This window comes from Schistocerca serialis, chromosome 5 (genome assembly GCF_023864345.2).
Source record: "Schistocerca serialis cubense isolate TAMUIC-IGC-003099 chromosome 5, iqSchSeri2.2, whole genome shotgun sequence".
NCBI classification, from domain to species: domain Eukaryota; kingdom Metazoa; phylum Arthropoda; class Insecta; order Orthoptera; family Acrididae; genus Schistocerca; species Schistocerca serialis.
The window spans coordinates 511953738-511973654 of record NC_064642.1 but is presented as its reverse complement, the minus strand read 5'-3'; the positions used below and the strand labels follow the sequence as shown (position 1 = coordinate 511973654).

The following is a 19917-nucleotide window of genomic DNA, read 5'->3' as shown; positions in this document are numbered from 1 at the left end:
GATATTGCTGAAATACTTGGCTGTACATGATTGGTCGCAGCGGTGCTCACGAAAATGTACGATCTCAAGAAGACCGGGTTGCGAATGTCCAAGTGACACTACTGAGAGGGAAGACGTCATGTTTAGCGTTTGGCTCTGTCGCATCGTACCAGATCTGCAGCAGTAATGTGAACAGCAGTTGGTACCACAGTGGCAGAACGGACTGATACAATTCGGTCCTTCAAGAACAGTTCCACTGACACAAACCACCGCCGTTTGCGACTTCAGTGGTGTCAAGCGATAGCTCATTGGACGGCAGGGTGGAGATCTGTTGTGTTTACTGATGAAAGCTGGTCCTACCTCGGTGCCAGTGATGGCCGAGTCATGGTTAGAAGGGGGCCAGTCGCGAGTCTCCCCCAACCTGCCTGCTTACTAGACACGTCAGTCTGCTGATTCGACCTGTTGTGTTTCATGAACAGCATTCCATGAAGTTTTTTCCAACAGGATAACGCTCGACCACATACCGCAGTTATGCACGCTTACTGTTTGCATGGAACATTCTGGCGGCTACCAGCCTTTCATATACGCAATGACATACCTCGCTCTTAGATTAACCTCTGCTCTTACAATTTTAATCACTTAAATATATTAATGGAAATGGAAATGTCGTGTGGCTAGGGCCTCCCGTCGGGTAGACCTTTCGCCTGGTGCAGGTCTTTCGATTTGACGCCACTTCGGCGACCTGCGTGTCGATGGGGATGAAATGATGATGATTAGGACAACACAACACCCAGTCCCTGAGCGGAGAAAATTTCCGACCCAGCCGGGAATCGAACCCGGGCCCTTAGGATTGACAGTCTGTCACGCTGACCACTCAGCTACCGGGGCGGACTAATATATTAATTATACAAATATACTCCCGAAATATTATACCGTACATTAATTACTTTTTCCTATTGCTATTGTTTCCGTCAGTGAATCTCTAATACTAATGTAACTCAATACTTAGTTTTTTATTTGTGTTTAAGAGCATAAATACAGTATGCTAATTACAAAGCGAAATCATTTAAAATCCCAGTGAGAGATTTTTACGTCACCCAGTTCGCACTTCCACTTCACCCTTGAGAGTTATTGGTCTGTCTGCCCTCAACAGTATTCCTTGCAGACGGTCAGAAGTTAAGTATCAGTGTTATTGTTGTTGTGCTCTTCAGTCCTGAGACTGGTTCGATGCAGCTCTCCGTTCTACTCTATCCTGTGATCCTGTGCAAGCTTCTTCATCTCCCAGTACTTACTGCAACCTACATCCTTCTGAATCTGCTTAGTGTATTCATCTCTTGGTCTCCCTCTACGATTTATACCCTCTACGCCGACCTTCAGTGCTAAATTTGTGATCCCTTGATGCCTCAGAACATGTCCTACCAACCAGTCCCTTCTTCTTGTCAAGTTGTGCCGCAAACTCCTCTTCTCCCCAGTTCTATTCAATATTTCCTCATTAGTTATGTGATCTACCCATCTAATCTTCAGCATTCTTCTGTAGCACCACATTTCGAAAGATTCTATTCTCTTCTAGTCCAAACTATTTATCTTCCATGTTTCACTCAAAAAAAAAAAAATGGCTCTGAGCACTATGGGACTAAACATCTATAGTCATCAGTCCCCTAGAACTTAGAACTACTTGAACCTAACTAATCTAAGAACATCACCCAACACCCAGTCATCACGAGGCAGAGAAAATCCATTACCCCGCCGGGAATCGAACGTTTCACTTCCTTACATGGCTACATTCCATACAAATACTTTCAGAACCGACTTCCTGACTCTTAAATCTGTACTCGATGTTAACAAATTTCTCTTCTTCAGAAACGCTTTCCTTGCCATTGCCAGTCTACATTTTATATCCTCTCTACTTCGACCCTCATCACTTATTTTGCTCCCCAGAAAGCAAAATTCCTTTACTACTTTAAGTGTCTCATTTCCTAATCTAATTCCCTCAGCATCACTCGGCTTAATTCTACTACATTCCATTATCCTCGTTTTGCTTTCGTTGATGTTCATTTTAATCCTCCTTTCAAGACAGAGTCCATTCCGTTCAATTGCTCTTCCAAGTCATTTGCTGTCTCTGACAGAACTACAGTGTCGTCGGCGAACATCACAGTTTTCATTTCTTCTCCATGGGTTATAGTACCTACTCCGAATATTACTTTTGTTTCCTTTACTGCTTGCTCAATATACAGATTGAATAACATCGGCCGGCCGTGGTGGCCGTGCGGTTCTAGGCGCTGCAGTCTGGAACCGAGCGACCGCTACGGTCGCAGGTTCGAATCCCGCCTCGGGCATGGATGTGTGTGATGTCCTTAGGTTAGTTAGGTTCAATTAGTTCTAAGTTCTAGGCGACTGATGACCTCAGAAGTTAAGTCGCGTAGTGCTCAGAGCCATTTGAACCATTTTTTTGAATAACATCGGCAGCAGACTACAACCTAGTCTCACTCCCTTCTCAATCACTGCTTCCCTTTCATGCCCCTCGACTCTTATAACTGCCATCTGGTTTCTGTACAAATTGTAAATAGCCTTTCGCTCCCTGTATTTTACCCGTGCCACCTTCAGAATTTGAAAGAGAGTATTCCAGTCAACATTGTCAAAAGCGTTCTCTAAGTCTACAAATGCTAGAAACGTAGGTTTGCCTTTTCTTAATCGTTCTTCTAAGATAAGTCGTAAGGTCAGTATTGCCTCACGTGTTCCAAAATTTCCACGGAATCCAAACTGACCTTCCCCGAGGTCGGCTTCTACCAGTTTTTCCATTTGTCTGTAAAGAATTCGCGTTAGTATTTTGCAGCTGTGACTTATTAAACCGATAGTTCGGTAATTTTCACATCTGTCAACACCTGCTTTCTTTGTGATTGGAATTATTATATTCTTCTTGAAGTCTGAGGGTATTTCGCCTGTCTCATACATCTTACTCACCAGATCTCCCAAGGGTGTCAGTAGTTCTAATGGAATGTTGTCTACTCCCGGGGCCTTGTTTCGACTCAGGTCTTTCAGTGCTCTGTCAAACTCTACACGCAGTATCGTATCTCCCATTTCATCTTCATCTACATCCACTTCCATTTCCATAATATTGTCCTCAAGTACATCGCCCTTGTATAGACCCTCTATATACTCCTTCCACCTTTCTGATTTCCCTTCTTTGCTTAGAACTGGGTTTCCATCTGAGCTCTTGTTATTCATACAAGTGGCTCTCTTTTTTCCAAAGGTCTCTTTATTTTCCCTGTAGGCAGTATCTATCTTGCCCCTAGTGAGATAAGCCTCTACATCCTTACATTTGTCCTCTAGCCATCCCTGCTTAGCCATTTTGCACTTCCTGTCGATACCAGTACTAGTATTGATTGAAATTCGGAGCTATGCTTACGCGTTATCAGCCCTACAAACAGAGTTGGTAGGAGGAAGTTACCTGCTGGATAGTGAGCCTATCTGCAAGTGAGTTTGGTGGAAAATGCTCCATGACTTCTAAAGTGACGCTTACTTATCACCCCGTTCAGTCCCATACACTCTGCGCCATCTTTAGGAGCATTAGCGTAGTTTTCGCCCCACATCTTATTTACCAAATTATAAAATAAATGTTCAGCAAATTTACGTGAAATTTTTCCAGGTTTTCCGCAGTTATGCTTTGCATGCCATTTGTCCCATCGTCGTCCTGCTCCCTCCCCTCGCCTGGCAATTTTAAGCCCGCAAAGTACGGATTCGGTGCTAATATATTTAATTATCGATAATTTCTACTTGTATCTTTAGATACCCTTCTCTCCCACAAGAGTGCTAGGAGTGTCTTAACCCAACGTGATTTTTATTTCTTTTTTTTTTATTTCAAATGGTGGTTGTACATGAATGAGTTTTGGCTTATATTACTCGAGGCATTCAAGGACTACGCTTATCTTCATCCTCATGTATAGGAGCGCTAGGTGTCTCTTAAACCGCGGCTAGTGACCTCTACAGTGAGCCAACAAAAGTCATGAGAAAGCGACTTCCACGTGCACTTGGTGGTGGTACCGGGTATACAAGGTATTAAAGGTCAGTTCATTTATGGATATGTCATTTGTAATCTGGTCATTCATGTAAAACATGACGTAATTGTTGCCGCAAATTGGGAATTAACCGAAAACGCGGAACAATAGTTCGAATTAGACACATAGGACATTCTATTTCCGAAATCGTTAGGGGATTCAATACTCCGAGATCCAAAGTGTCAAGAATGTGCTGAGAATACCAGATTTCAAGAATTATTTCTCACCAAGGTCAATACAGTTGGCGGCAGCCATCATTTAACAAGGTTCAAATGCTAACCATTTCTGCAGAACATAATAACGTACATGTGCTTTGAGTATGAACGTCCTGTCCCTAGTCGTACCAGATATTCCCTTTGTTTCAGAAGATGAGTGTACAATATGTACAAGAGCCAAGAGGGAACCATAGGAGTGGTGGATCGAGAAAGAAGTGCTCGGATTAACAAGGGTGTAAGACAGTGATTTGGTCTTTCGTTCTATTATTCAGTACAGACATCGAAGAAGTAAAGTTGAAAATAAAAAAAAGTGTGAAGAGAGGAATTTAAATTAAAGGTGAAAGGATATCAATGATAAGATTAGCTGATGTCTTTTCTATCCTGAGTGAAAGCGAAGGAAAATAACAGGATCTGCTGAATGGAATGAACATTCTAAGGAGTACAGAATAGGGATTGGGAGTAAATCGAAGAAAAAGGTACCTGAAATGACAACAGCGGGAAAACGTTACATCAGGATTGGCGGACACGAAATAGGTGAAGTTAAGGAATTCTGCTATCTAGGCTGCAAAATGACCAATGATGGACGGAGGACGCAGAAAGCAGACTGTCAACAGCAAAAAGGACGTTCCTGGTCAGAAGTCTACTGGCATCAATCACAGGAGGAAGAAATGTCTGAGAATGTACGTTTCGAGCAGAGCATTGTATGTTAGTGATACTAGGGCTGAGGGGAAACAGGAAAAGAAGAGAATCGAAGCAACTGATACATGATACTAGACAAGAATATTTTGTATGTATGTGACCTACTACGACAAGTTTACATACCAACCGGATCGATCATATTATACATCGCTAAGTTCAAGCTCTCCCCTCCATCTTTGATTAACTTTCGCGTTATTCTGTCACCTTCTGGTGCATTGTTTCTATTTTTACGTCTGCTTCAGTCACACCCCGTTCTTCTTCATCTTTGCTTTCCTCCGTGGTGTCTGCAGGTAGCATCTCATGTGGACCTCTGCGATTCAAGAGTTCTGAGAAGCATTCTCTCCTTCTTTTTGCAGTTCTGTTTGCAGATCTTTCCCTGTGATTTAACAAGTTGACGATCTTGTCTTTGTTGAAAAGGTTGTCTCTCAAATCCACGTTTCCCGTTTTTCATGCGCTGGAAAAATCGTCTTTAATTCTCGTTATGGCTCTCCTTCTCAACTAGTTCTAATAAATTGGTTAGACACATTCTCTTTTCTCTTCTCAGGACTTGATTCATCTGTTCTTCTCAGTATTCGCTTCGTCTCTCTTCTGATGATGAGAAAATGTTCACTTTTCTACACTTTCTCCCTTTCCGCCAGCCTTTTCTCCCTCATCGTATCTCTCTTTTCTGTAGCCTTCTGGCATATCTGGGTGAACCATATCGTGTTCTTCATTCTGTTCTTCCTTCCTAACGTATCGTCTGATACAGTTAGTACCGTGGACTTGATCTTTTACCACTTTTCCTGCACATACTCCCTTGCCTCAAGGGTCTATAGGGGCTGAAAAAGGTTTCTTATCTTTCATTCCGTATTGTTTTTAATTACACTTTCTCTTAGTTTCCCCACATTCAAAATGTGTCATCCTTCTTATGCATTTAGATGAACATCATTTTAAGTCTACACACAACGAGGAAGTGTCTGATGTACAGTCTGCTGCTTTATACGACGTCACGTCCGTAACTCAATGGCTGTATTGCTGGCTCACCAAGATGTGATCTATCTGGCTGCTAGATCTTCCGGTGACCACCAGGTTCCCTTGTGTATATTTTTGTGTTCGAAATAAGTCAGACTTACTTTCAGAGTCTCTGAGGTACCTAGGTCGATCAGCTTCTCACAATTCTCATTACTCTCGCCATCAAAACTGTGCCTTTCTATAGTTAATATAGATAATTCTTCTTCACTTCAACTTCCATTGAAATCTCCCAGAACTAGCTTGATGTTTCTAGTTCGTGTGGTCTTCCTTTTTTGTTTTAGTTACTCATAGAACTATTCCTTTTCCGTGTCAGTGTTATCCGTTGTCGAGGCGTGAGCGTTGAAACGTAAGACACGTAATCTCCGTGTATTACGCAGGATATTATTTTTTAACAGTTTTGAATTACTTATCTGAATTTGCTACTTTGTCACGTATTACGAAACGTACTAAACTGTACGGATTCATCGTCTTTTCGAGTACCCTCACCCATTCATCTTGTCTCCTGTATTGTTGCGGAGTCCAGGTTATATAGCTTTGTTCCCGAAACCATAGTCTGGGTGAATCGTAGTCTATATAGGTTCCGAACATTTCAGGATTCAAAATTTACAAATTGCAGGCCACTTCCCCCATGCACTTTCCGTTTTCCATTGTATCCACAAGCGAGGATGGTATGGAGGGGTTCAGGGTTCACATCGTAGTTTCATCGCCTAGTAATTAGTTACATTAACCACATTCGCCCCAAAACATTTAAATAAGGGTGTTAACGACTTCACCGTTAAGGGCTATATTCAAAGCGCCACTGCCACCGACAATGTAGTTTTTAGCCACAGTTTCGTGATTGTGGGCTACGCCTGCTAGCTTTCTATTAAATCAGTCAACGGCTGTGAGCAGAGAGCCATTTTTAGCGCATCATGTAGCGGGGGCCTGGTGAACCCGTCACGTTTGACATCTGGTCGCCATTCGAGTCAGATCTTGTAAGAGTAACTGTCTCGAGCAGAAGACTTAATACTGTGTAGTATTTGTGTACTTGATGGTGATGATGATGATGATGATGTTGATGACGATGATAGCTGGGAGTGAGTGATTCCCAGTCAGGGCATATAACACTGATACACACTATTTGTTTCAGTCGTCCTCATCCTTCGTCAGTGGCCTGAGAAAGGTTGACGTCCCCGTGTGGTTGGACGCATACTGCGCGGCCACGTATGAGAACTACTACATGTACACGAGGGAGACCAACATCTGCGCTGGAGAATCTGGCAAAGGAAAATGTGGGGTGAGTGGTCGTCTTTTGTCTTCATCGTTTATAAATTTGCCTGAAAGCTTCTGTCTTCAAGCGTGTGCTATGTCAGGCAGGCCAAAGACTTTCCCTTGACTTCCGCTACTCAATTTCTTTAATCTTCTTTTATTAATCAACTGCAACCATTCTCCAAGTATAGACTTCAAACTCAAGAAAATATTGTACACTACTGGCCATTAAAATTGCTGCTCCAAGAAGAAATGCAGATGATAAACGGGTATTCATGGGACATATATATTATACTAGAACTGACATGTGATTACATTTTCATGCAATTTGGTTGCATACATCCTGAGAAATCAGTACCCAGAACAACCACCTCTTGCCGTAATAATGGTCTTGATACGCCAGGGTATTGAGTCAGACAGAGCTTGGTTGGCGTGTACATGTACAGCTGCCCATGCAGCTTCAACACGATACCACAGTTCATCAACAGTAGTGACTGGCGTATTGTGACGAGTCAGTTGCTCGGCCACCCTTGACCAGACGTTTTCAGTTGGTGAAAGATCTGGAGAATGTGATGGCCAGGGCAGCAGTCGAACATTTTCTGTATCCAGAAAGGCCCGTACAGGACCTGCAACATGTGGTCGAGCATTATCCTGCTGAAATGTAGGATTTCGCAGGGATCGAATGAAGGGTAGAGCCACGGGTCGTAACACATCTGAAATGTAACGTCAAGTGTTCATAGTGCCGTCAATGCGAACAAGAGGTGACCGAGACGTGTATCCAATGGCACCCCATACCATCACACTGGGTGACATGCCAGTATGGCGATGACGAATACACGCTTCCAATGTGCGTTCACCGCGATATTGCAAACACGGATGCGACCATCATGATGCTATGAACAGAACCTGGATTCATCAGAAAAAATGACGTTTGACCATTCGTGCACCCAGGTTCGTCGTTGGGTACACCATCGCAGGCGCTCCTGTCTGTGATGCAGCGTCAAGGGTAACCGCAGCCATGGTCTCCGAGCTGACAGTCCATGCTGCTGCAAGCGTCGTCGAACTGTTCGTGCAGATGGTTGTTGTGTTGCAAACGTTCCCATCTGTTGACTCAGGGATCGAGACGTGGCTGCACGATCCGTTGCAGCCATGCGGATAAGATGCCTGTCATCTCGACTGCTAGTGATACGAGGCAGTTGGGATCCAGCACGGCATTCCGTATGACCGACCCTCCTGAACCCACTGATTCCATATTCTGCTAACAGTCATTGGATCTCGACCAACGCGAGTGGCAATGTCGCGATACGTAGAACCCCAATCGCGATAGGCTACAAACCGGCCTTTATCAAAGTCCGAAATGTGATGGTACGCATTTCTCCTCCTTACACGAAGCATCACAACAACGTTTCACCAGGCAACGCCGGTCAACTGCTGTTTGTGTATGAGGAATCGGTTGTAAACTTTCCTCATGTCAGCACGTTGTAGGTGTCGCCACCGGCGCCAACCTTGTGTGAATGCTCTGAAAAGCTAATAATTTGCATACCACAGCATCTTCAACCTGTTCGTTAAATTTCGCGTCTGTAGCACGTCATCTTCGTGGTGTAGCAATTTTAATGTCTAGTAGTGCATATGTAACTCAACGCAGAAGTGAATGCAAGAGGAAGCAGAGTATAGCGTCACGCAGCTGAGCAGAGGCAAACCAGCATTCGTGAATATGGTCGTAGTGGTAAACAGGATAATTCATATAAATGTTAAAATACTTATTCATGTACCACTAGGAATACGAAGCCAAATTTGCAAGATAAAATTGTGGTAGTTCCCAAAATAGAGGCTGTGGTGAACACACTAAATGTGCAGAAAGTGTTGGAAACATGAATGTTGTCTCAGAAGTCTAAACTGATTTATGTAGTCATAAAAATGTAAATGCATCTGAAGACGTAAAATATTTCAGTTATTGTTATTTTATCACTGATAGACGTTGATGAACTTAGTAGCTGATTTTCTGTTAATAATCAATGAGGGGCACGGCAGAACCGGACGACACTTACTGAAGTACTACACAGTTGTAAAAGAACGGAGGTGAGCACAGTCGCCTGAAACCCGTAAGGGCGATCAAATTAAAGCATTTTGAAAGTGGCTCTGCTTCGCTCCGATCTCCTTGAAGAATATTTAGTTATCTAATTATTACTCGATATACAGGGTGTTACAAAAAGGTACGGCCAAACTTCCAGGAAACATTTCTCACACACAAAAAAAGAAAATATGTTATGTGGACATGTGTCCGGAAACGCTTACTTTCCATGTTAGAGCTCATTTTATTACTTCTCTTTAAATCACATTAATCATAGAATGGAAACACACAGCAACAGAACGTACCACCGTGACTTCAAACACTTTGTTACAGGAAATGTTCAAAATGTCCTCCGTTAGCGAGGATACATGCATCCACCCTCCGTCGCATGGAATCACTGATGCGCTGATGCAGCCCTGGAGAATGGCGTATTGTATCACAGCCGTCCACAATACGAGCACGAAGAGTCTCTACATTTGGTACCGGGGTTGCGTAGACAAGAGCTTTCAAATGCCCCCATAAAAGAAAGTCAAGAGGGTTGAGGTCAGGAGAGCGTGGAGGCCATGGAATTGGTCCGCCTCTACCAATCCATTGGTCACCGAATCTGTTGTTGAGAAGCGTACGAACACTTCGACTGAAATGTGCAGGAGCTCCATCGTGCATGAACCACATGTTGTGTCGTACTTGTAAAGGCACATATTCTAGTAGCACAGGTAGAGTATCCCGTATGAAATCATGATAACGTGCTCCATTGAGCGTAGGTGGAAGAAACTAAAATTAGCTCTAACATGGAAATTAAGCGTTTCCGGACACATGTCCACATAACATCTTTCCTTTATTTGTGTGTGAGGAATGTTTCCTGAAAGTTTGGCCGTACCTTTTTGTAACACCCTGTAATTGTATTAAATATCATATCTTTGCGCATGTTTTCCCCTTGCTATCAAATGTTTTGCTTTACCTTATTAATTTTCTACATTTCCTGCTTGATTTAATTTTGAGAAATCAATGGTGTGTAGACCACAGTGTATTTGTTTTGAAATATTATTTGTTTCCTTAGAAAGACACAAGAGTTGGCTCAGTGTTGTGACACGAATACGACATCCAAATAAAGAGTCAGGTTTTACAGTTGCGAAAATTAAGATAGTTCAAATGGCTCTGAGCACTATGGGACTTAACATCTGCGGTCATCAATCCCCTAGAACTTAGAACTACTTAAACCTAACTAACCTAAGGACATAACACACATCCATGCCCGAGGCAGGATTCGAACCTGCGACCGTAGCAGTCGCGCGGTTCCAGACTGAAGAGCCTAGAACCGCTCGGCCACACCGGCCGGCAAAATTAAGACACTGATATATCCTCTGAGACAGCGTAAAAATTAGCCACATACAAAGACAGATTATGTTCTATCGAAAATATAAAAAACATGGAGATGACCGATGTTTGGGATAACATCCTATTTACAATTTCACGTAAAACGAGAAAAAAGTGATTTGAGAACTCTTACGAGTTTAAAATTAATTTTCGAGTAACAACTTGATAGTTGACGGTTGGAGACACAACATCGCTCTTCCAAGTAATCTGCGAAAAACAGTCGTAGATGTTGGCCACCGATGAATCGTGTATACGGACGGTGTTTACCTCTCAGCGTCAGCTAAAGCCTGAAGATGGTGCACTGAAGCACCGAAACTGGTAGCCATGTAATAAATAACATCGTAAGGACGCCTGTACCTGTTCAGTTTTATTACATAATTTTCGTTTATGTCGCACAAATCCTTTCTGGTGCTGCGATCTTTTTGCCGTCAATGTATACTAACTTTGCAATAGAGAATGTTTAGATGATCGAAAAGGAATACTGGCAATATGTTTGGCTGTTAAAGGAGAATAATTAAAGCTTATAATTTATTTGACAACAACATAACAAGCGATAGTCTGTTTCAATAGAAAAACAGTTTCAGGTCTTGAGTGGAGTTTCTCCCACTTCTGAGACAGGTAATTCCCTTATAGTATGTTGTGCAGTCAAGGAGAATGATTACAGTACCAATAGTCGCTTACTGAGAGACGGATTAAGCGATGATGTTGTTGAGACTTAGTCTCAACTGAATTTGCAAGATCGTGATACAGTCAGTTTTCGCAAAAAAGAGCACACGAAGTCTAATTGTAACTCTCTCTTGGGAGCCGTGATAAGAGCCAGACACTGCTCTAGTAACAGATGAGCGCTTACGAGATCCCAGCCAGGCATAGGGTAGCAAACGCTTCCAGAAACAAGTGTTTGGGCGCCCTACGCTAGTAACGCATGTGCCGCCACCATCGCCTTATAAAATCTTACTACATCAACAACTAGTTTCATTACGGTTTGTGAGATTGGCCAGAAAACAAAATCAGGAATAGAGATACAACAGAATATTATCAAAATCTGAGAATTAGAGGTAGTCACTCCTCAAATTTGAGTGGCATGCTTTGAATTAATAGTGTTCACTTCTTTTTTATGGCTATTTATCCCTAAGTTCTGGAAACATCTTTGATTAGTAATCAGAACATCAAGAGTCCTTCGTACGAATCTACCCACTACTTAAATTTTGAATGAAAATCATCAGCACTGGCGGCCTAAGACATCTAGCATAAGAAGTCACGCTCGTTCTACCAGCAGCCTTGTCAAAGAACGCGGACGAGAGGACAGAGTTTCAGGGCACTTGCCCTTTTGGCGCTAAACTGAGCTTAAAAGGTGGAAGACTCAGCAATAATCCATAGCACGATGATGTACAAGTCAGTGGAAAGCAATGCATTAAGACACATTAGGTGTTCCCATCAGGACGTGTGGCCCGTAGTTGAAACAGTGTCATGATTATATCTCCAACGGCAAAAGATCCCAGATTAATCAACCATTCGAATATCCCTGAGGGGACTGCCAAGGTCAAGGTGAACATGAGATATAGACAGTATAGCTAATAAAAGGATAACACTTTATGACTCGCAGCCTGGGACGTTTAAATTTGAACGTGGAGTGGAAGCTAGAAAATCTAAAAAGGAAACCTAAATATAATGGTGGCCAGTGAAACTGAATGGAAAGGACGTAAGAATTTCTCGTCAGATGAACATAAGGTAGTATCAATAGCAGCAGAAAATGTAACAGGAGTAGCATTCGTTATGAGTAGGAAGATAAGGCAGGGAGTGGGTTACTGAGAATATTTTAGTGGTCGGCCTGTTTTCACCAGATTGAATAGCAAACCAGCGGCGTTAACAATATTTCACGTATACATATCGATGTCACAAGCAGAATATGAGGATACACAGTAAGTGAATGAGGATACATGAACGGTAATTCGGTATGTAAAGGTGTATGATAATCTAATGGTTATGTGGATTGAAATGTGGTTGTAGAGGAAGCAGTAGATGAAATCGGTACTGTAGAATATGGGAGTGGTGGTAGTAAAGAGAGGGGAGTAAAAGTAATTGAGTTCTGCAGTACGTTTGGACTAGTTGTAGTGCGTACACTGTTAAAGAATCACAAGAGAAAGAGGTATACTTGGAAAATACCAGAAGGCATTGGAAACTTCCAACTGGCTTAAATAATGCTCACGCTGAGATTCCACAATCGGATACTGGATTGTAGGACGTATCGAGGAACAAATACAGACTCAGACCACAATTTTCTGTTGAGGATGAGTGCATTCAGTTTTAAGGGAAGGGCTGGTAGAACCAGTAAGGCTTGAAATGGGACACTGATGTACTGAGGGATGATGAGACTCGTTTGAAGTTCACGAAAGATGTACGTGGAGTGATAGGGAATAACGCAGTAAGTAGTTAAATTGAAGGAGAGTGGATAGCTGTAAAAAGAGCATTCGTAAATGTTATTAGGAAGGTAATCGTAGAGGAATCTTGGGCAACTGGAGAAATTCTTCCTGTTGACGAAAATAGGAAAGCCAGGAATACAGATATATAAATTGCTTACTAATGGAGTAAATAGGAAGTGCAGGGTACCCAAGGCGAAATATATGCTGGAAAAGTGTGAGGAAATTGAAATAGAAAATATCGTCGGAACGACAGATTTAGCATATGGAAAGGTCCATGGCACTAAAGGGAGCTGCAGAACATAAAAAGGGTGGAGGAAACAGAGACTGGACTACATCCAACAAATCTCTCAGATGATCAGGTTGGCACACGGGGGGATATCTTGACGGCCCACATAAAATGAGTCAGAAAATAGAAAAAAATTGTTGTTTCTAGTTTTTAACAACAAAAAAACTACTCAAGATACATTGTGCTTCCTGTTTTGTTCATTAAGTTACATATCTACGTGAAAGGCGAGAATTTATGTCTGATAAAAATCTACGTCAAACATCTTGTAAGCGTACTGTCGTATCGCTTGTTATTGAGTATCTTCCCGGCAGCCGCGTCTAGACAGTCGAGCGCGGGACACGAAACTGGTATGTTGTGAAGTGTGTAGCTCTGCATGTGAGAGGCATTGTTAGTATGGAAGTTGAAGTGTTGCTACCAGTGCTATTATAGTAAAGTGATGATATGGAAATGCTTCAGAGGAAAGTGCGTCAAGAAGTAATTAAAAATGAACAGTGCCGTCGATAACGTATTTATGTATCCTCTCGTTGCGTGTTGCACAGCATCGATCATCCGCGCCGTGTTCTGTCTCCCGGAATGAACTAACGTGAATCAGTAATAATTAGTTACCACAAAAGAGTGCAGTCAAGTGCCAGTGTCTTGTAGCGAGCGTGAGGACGTGCGTTCGATCATCACGTTTCCGCATTATCAACAATCAGCCGCGCCGCGACGATTACGCGCACGCTCGTCCGAATGATATTTTGGACTGTTAATCATCAAGATTGTTAAATGGAATGAAATTTACGATTTAGAGTGTAAACAGTGCCTGTGGTTTCCATATCGTCTCAGAATATAGATGTTCATACCAGACATAGGACAGTGTTGTGTTTTAACGTTGAGTGGCTCCCTTAAAACTCGCTTGCATATATCGATAGATAATTTCAGGCAAGCCAACAGCAGTGTGGAGCAGGACAATACGACCGCCACGGGATTATCAGGTACGTGGTGTGGACAGGGCGCACGGTCACGAAACGAGAAGTCAGTTTAAAGTACCCCACCCATTCGCACTCCCGGGCGAATTGCAGTCTGAATGAGATATGCATAATAATGTTTCGTCAACTTAGAAATTCCTACAAATTTACTCAATTTCAACCACATTGAAAAAATTAGTAAGAAGATACATTGCACCAGCAAATTTTAATTTATTATTTATGATTTGGTGTAACCGCTGTATTGAATTATACTTTTATATCGTAAAGATTTTGTTTTTGCCCTATTGTGATCTGACCTTAAATTAAGTTGTTTGTGCTGTATGTTGAAATAAAAGGAGCTTTGTTCAAGTTTAATAAGAGTCCTCCTTGTCATCGAGAAAAGTCTATCAGAGAATTCTCGCTCTACAATTACGCCAATATTTTACAGAAAACTACCGTGTTTTGGCAGTAAATTTTATGATCACATGTACGAAGGCCGGCCGGTGTGGCCAAGCGGTTAAAGGCGCTACAGTCTGGAACCGCGCGACCGCTACGGTCGCAGGTTCGAGTCCTGCCTCGGGCATGGATGTGTGTGATGTCCTTAGGTTAGTTAGGTTTAAGTAGTTCTAAGTTCTAGGGGACTGATGACCTTAGAAGTTAAGTCCCATAGTGCTCAGAGCCATTTTGAACATGTACGAAGTAAAAAGATGTCATACGTGTCACCACAAATGCGCGTATTTATCAATTCCGAACTGCAAATCGCACGTCCTTATCTTAGTATTGGTAAAAACGGAAAGACAAAGACCATTTGTTGGATCGCTCTCGTTTCGCAGGAAACTCTGTGGTATAAAGAAAAAGTATAGTATAGTGTGATGAAATGGAAATATGCAGAACTGCAGAAGAAACGAAAATAGACGAGAAGAAATATGGGGAAGAAGAAGAGAATTTTAGAGTCTGTCGAGAACACACCCCTTTTGGAGGCGAAGCAGAGGCTCATGTGTCTAGGCTGACTGGAATGATGAAGTGGTCTATTGCTCTATTGAAGAGAACAGTTAATCCTGGATGGCCAGAGAGGGATTTAACTCATTCCGGATATGCGTCTGGTGTGTCAAGCAATGTAGCACTTCGATCAATGGGGGTTTAGAACGAGAAGATCTGATCTATTTAGCACTACTGAGGCAAAATTTGGTCGTAGCATAAAGTGATTCGATTTCTTCTAAAGCGCTTCAGGGTACTAAGTTTTGTGGCATTTCATACCTCAAGGTAATAGAAACGATAGAGACAGTATTTGTTTTGAGTTTTGTTACAGCCAGTATTGTACTTGTGCTACGATTGAGATGAGGTGATGAGGATTACGGGTGTGGAACAAAGTAGTGAAGTACGTGTGAGCTGATAAAGTGATAAACAACGTACAAGCCAAGGTAGTCGACGCTTATCTAGCCGTAACTTGGTAGAGGCTTGATTGTTTTCTTGGATCACCTGTTGTCCGGAGTCTTCAAAGGATAGAAATAAAAGCAAGCCGTCTTCAGGCCATGAATGGCCTACAGGGCCCATCCGACCGCCGTGTCATCCTCAGTGGAGGATGCGGATAGCAGGGGCGTGGGGTCAGCACACTGCTCTCCCGGTCGTTATGACGGTATTCTTGACGGAAGCCGCTACTATTCGGTGGAATAGCTCCTCAATTGGCATCACGAGGCTGAGTGCACCCCGAAAAATGGCAACAGCGCACGGCGGACTGGATGGTCACTCATCCAAGTGCCGGTCACGCCCGACAGCGCTTAACTTCGGTGATCTGACGGGAACCGGTGTAGCCACTGCGGGAAGGCCGTTGCCTTCAAAGGATAGAATTAGATTCATTTATAATGTTCCAGAACAATTCAAGTGTTATTTACTATCTGAATAACCTTAAGAATGTTTCTTTCTTTTTCAGTATGATGTAGGAGGTCCGCTACTGGTGAACGGGCAGCAGGTGGGAGTCGCCTCCTGGGATGGTTACGACTGTGCCACTGCAGGCTCGCCAGGTGTCTATGCTGAAGTTTCCTACTACGTCGACTGGATCAGTCAGAACGCAGTGTAATGGGGACAGCTCCGCTTCGTTTGTTTCCTTGCTATGAACAATAGTTAAGACACTTAAACTTAAGAAAATAAAATTTCCTTTCTTTTTCCACACTGTACGTTTATTTCATTTAGTGCCTGGAAAGTATCAAAACCACTTGCAAAAATTCAATGAACACTGCTTGCCACTGACAACTGTATGCAGTCACAAGAACGATGTGACCTACTCCTTAATAATTTCTTTGAAGGGTCTTTTGAGACGAAACCAAAAGGACAATCTTAAACCCGGGTGTTGTTTATCCATGATTACTAAATGTGTATTTGTTGTATTGCTTATTGTTTGTTTCGGTTCTACTTGTACATGTATGTCAGCATCGATGTATAACACATAAAATGAATGGCTTACAGCCAATGTGATTTGGTTAAGATTTGGATTCAAGTACGCGAGAAAGGCTAAAGTGGAATAGAATTTTTAAATTGCAATTAACTACTTCATTAACTGAAATCGATATTTGATAGGCGAAGATTCAGTGTGCTACTTGTCTGTGATTCAAACTGACATCGGCTTTCCAGCGAAGACCGTTGACACGCTTCTAAAAATCGTTTTGAGTGGCGATTGAATATAATAGACTTGTCTAGCACACACGCACCACCGTGAGAGGTCACAAGGACCGTTTCTTTCAGCCAGACAAAGAAAGAGAGATGAAATATTTGAGTAATTGAGAATTCAAATACAGATTCCATCAAAGAGGGAACGAAACAGATGACAGCAATCATGGAAAGATAGCACGCATAATTAAATACCCAATAAATCTAATCGGCAACTTTTACCTCGCTAACTAATTTTCTTGGCAACTGTGAAGGGAGCAATGGCTTCCCAAGATATAGAACTAATGGGGTAGTGATATAAAAAAATTTCTATTTTCTAGAAGCCGAATGAGTAACATAATTAGGAAAATGGCTCTGAACACTATGGGACTCTACTTCTGAGGTCATCAGTCCCCTAGAACTTAGAACTACTTAAACCTAACTAACCTAAGGACATCACACACATCCACGCCCGTGGTAGGATTCGAACCTGCGACCGTAGAGGTTGCGCGGTTCCAGACTGTAGCGGCTAGAACCACTCGGCCACTCCGGCCGGCCACTCTGTTTGGCATTTTCTTTTCCCTTCTGCTGTGGTTTGCTTTTGAAGACTCTGAGGAGGGAGTGTATTTACAAAGAAGGTCTGATGGAAATCTCTTCAACATTGCCCATCTCAAAGCCAAGACCAACGTCAATACAACTGTTATTCGCAGGTTGTTATATGCAGACGATGCAGGCGATGCAGCTCTGGTAGCAAATTCAGAGGATGAGCTGCAGTATCTAATCAACAAGTTATTACATTCATGTGGAAAATTTGGTCTTACCATCAGCCTCCAAAAGAGTAAGATCATGGCGCATGGAACCACCAACCTTCCATCCATCAGCATTGACGGCAATCCTCTACAGGTATCCGATGATTTTATCTACTTGGGATCTACAATATGTAGCAACTTGTCTGTGGGCACAGAGATTACCAACATAACTGCCAAAGCATCGGCTGTTACGGGTGGATTGAAAAACAGAGTATGGAAGAATGGAATACTCAAACCAAAAGCTAAATTGCAATTATTTAACGCTTGTGTTATCAGCATCCGTTTGTATAGCTATGAGACATGGACCAATGTTCTCTAATGAACTTATGATGTCGCAGCAGTGTTTATCGTGCCAATCATATTTTCTAGCAAAGAGACCCGAGCTTCCTCAACCAATCACTGCAGTGCAGTACACATCCTGTTCTCCAAAAAAACAGAACCAATGCCCTTGCGGTCCTGCAGCCAAAAACCCCCGGCACATTTCACAAATGAGGGAAGCTTCCTTGGGAAAACAAGTTCCGTGTCGTCCTTAAAACGATTTATTGGGCGCCGTTTTGGCGGGGCGCGGTGGCATCTAAGAAACGCGAAATGTAGAGACTTTCGTCGTCCCAAGGTATACTGTTCTCGTAATAAACACATTACCCGGACTCCAGCTCGGCGCCGCTTTACCTTGACCCACACATGGAATAAGGAGGCCACACTCCACTCGCTAATAAAGCAGTTAGGCCGGCGCCAGAATGCCCGGCGACGCCAGTTTCTAAAGAAGTGTCATTCTGCAGTCAGCCACGGGGTTCCCACAATCTTGCTTGGCTACTAGCGGAACAAGGCCGGCCGTCAGGCCCACGGGCCGTTTCAGTGACACCAAAGGAGTCCGCAAATTGGCTTGCTGCTCAGGGAAGGTTCTGAAGCTGCGCCTAATCCAATGGTCACCTCGAGCGTCCAAAAATCTGTCTCTATAGCCGAGTCTAGTTCCACTACTGCTACCCAAGTCATGCAAGTACTATGAGATCAATCAGTAGTTTACACTAATCCTAATATTCCATCAGATTAATACCAACCAGTGAAAATTTCGATACACCAAAGGCAAATGAAATTGTGTAATAATCACCGAACCAAATTGAAAGGGGAGATGCCTGACAGGTATTACTACCGCAGTGGTCTGCCTGGAAGGCACAGCCATTTTTCAACCTTTGTTGTAAACGGTCATTGGGTGGTGCTGATGCAGCGATTATTTCGGAACCAGTTCAATGTTGGTCAACACGGTGACGTCCCATCTCGTGCAGCAGTAGTATGTTGGTTCAGCAACTTCAGAACGAGAGGAACGGTGAGATTTGGAACAGCTTGGGAAATTGTTCGGACAGTTAGAACAGCAGGAAACATCTAAAATCTTGGACAAGATGGTTCAAATGGTTCAAATGGCTCTGAGCACTATGGGACATCTTAGGTCATCAGTCCCCTAGAACTTAGAACTACTTAAACCTAACTAACCTAAGGACATCACACACATCCATGCCCGAGGCAGGATTCGAACCTGGGATCGTAGCAGTCCCGTGGTTCCGGACTGCAGCGCCTAGAACCGCACGACCACCGCGGCCGGCTCTTGGACAAGATGTCGAGGTCAGACCTCGGTGCATCGCAGTATGAAATGCTCGCACTTTGCGTATTTCAGACAGGTCATTTGGCCGCCTTTTGCATTTTAACTTCTACATTCATCCTTTTCAAATTATGATCTTTCAATAACTCAACCAAAATTATGAACGGTGGCAAATGTTTGCAGAAAAGATGACAATGAGTTGTGAGACTCATTTTCCTTGGCTCTGAGCACTATGGGACTTAACATCTATGGTCATCAGTCCCCTAGAACTTAGAACTACTTAAACCTAACTAACCTAAGGACATCACACAACACCCAGTCATCACGAGGCAGAGAAAATCTCTGACCCCGCCGGGAATCGAACCCGGAAACCCGGGCGTGGGAAGCGAGAACGCTACCGCACGACCACGAGCTGCGGACACTCATTTTCCTTTAGCGGGTACTATGAACAAACAAAATTGCCGGTATTGGTTGAAAAATAATCGACGAGACCTCCGCGAGTGGCCCTTATACAGCGAGAAACTGTGTGGGTTGGATTAGCCGTATTTGGTATCATTGAACCTTAC

General features: G+C 43.0%; 1 protein-coding gene across 1 annotated transcript in view; it reads left to right on the top strand.

The window, feature by feature from the left end:
- Positions 1-19917, top strand: part of LOC126482040 (transmembrane protease serine 11D-like) — a 167624-nt gene that overhangs the window by 7320 nt on the left and 140387 nt on the right. Inside the window, exons 4-6 of the mRNA XM_050106013.1 lie at positions 7089-7235; positions 16236-16378; positions 17659-17851. Coding sequence (XP_049961970.1) covers positions 7089-7235; positions 16236-16378; positions 17659-17851 — 483 coding nt within the window. The remainder of the gene's footprint in view (positions 1-7088; positions 7236-16235; positions 16379-17658; positions 17852-19917) is intronic.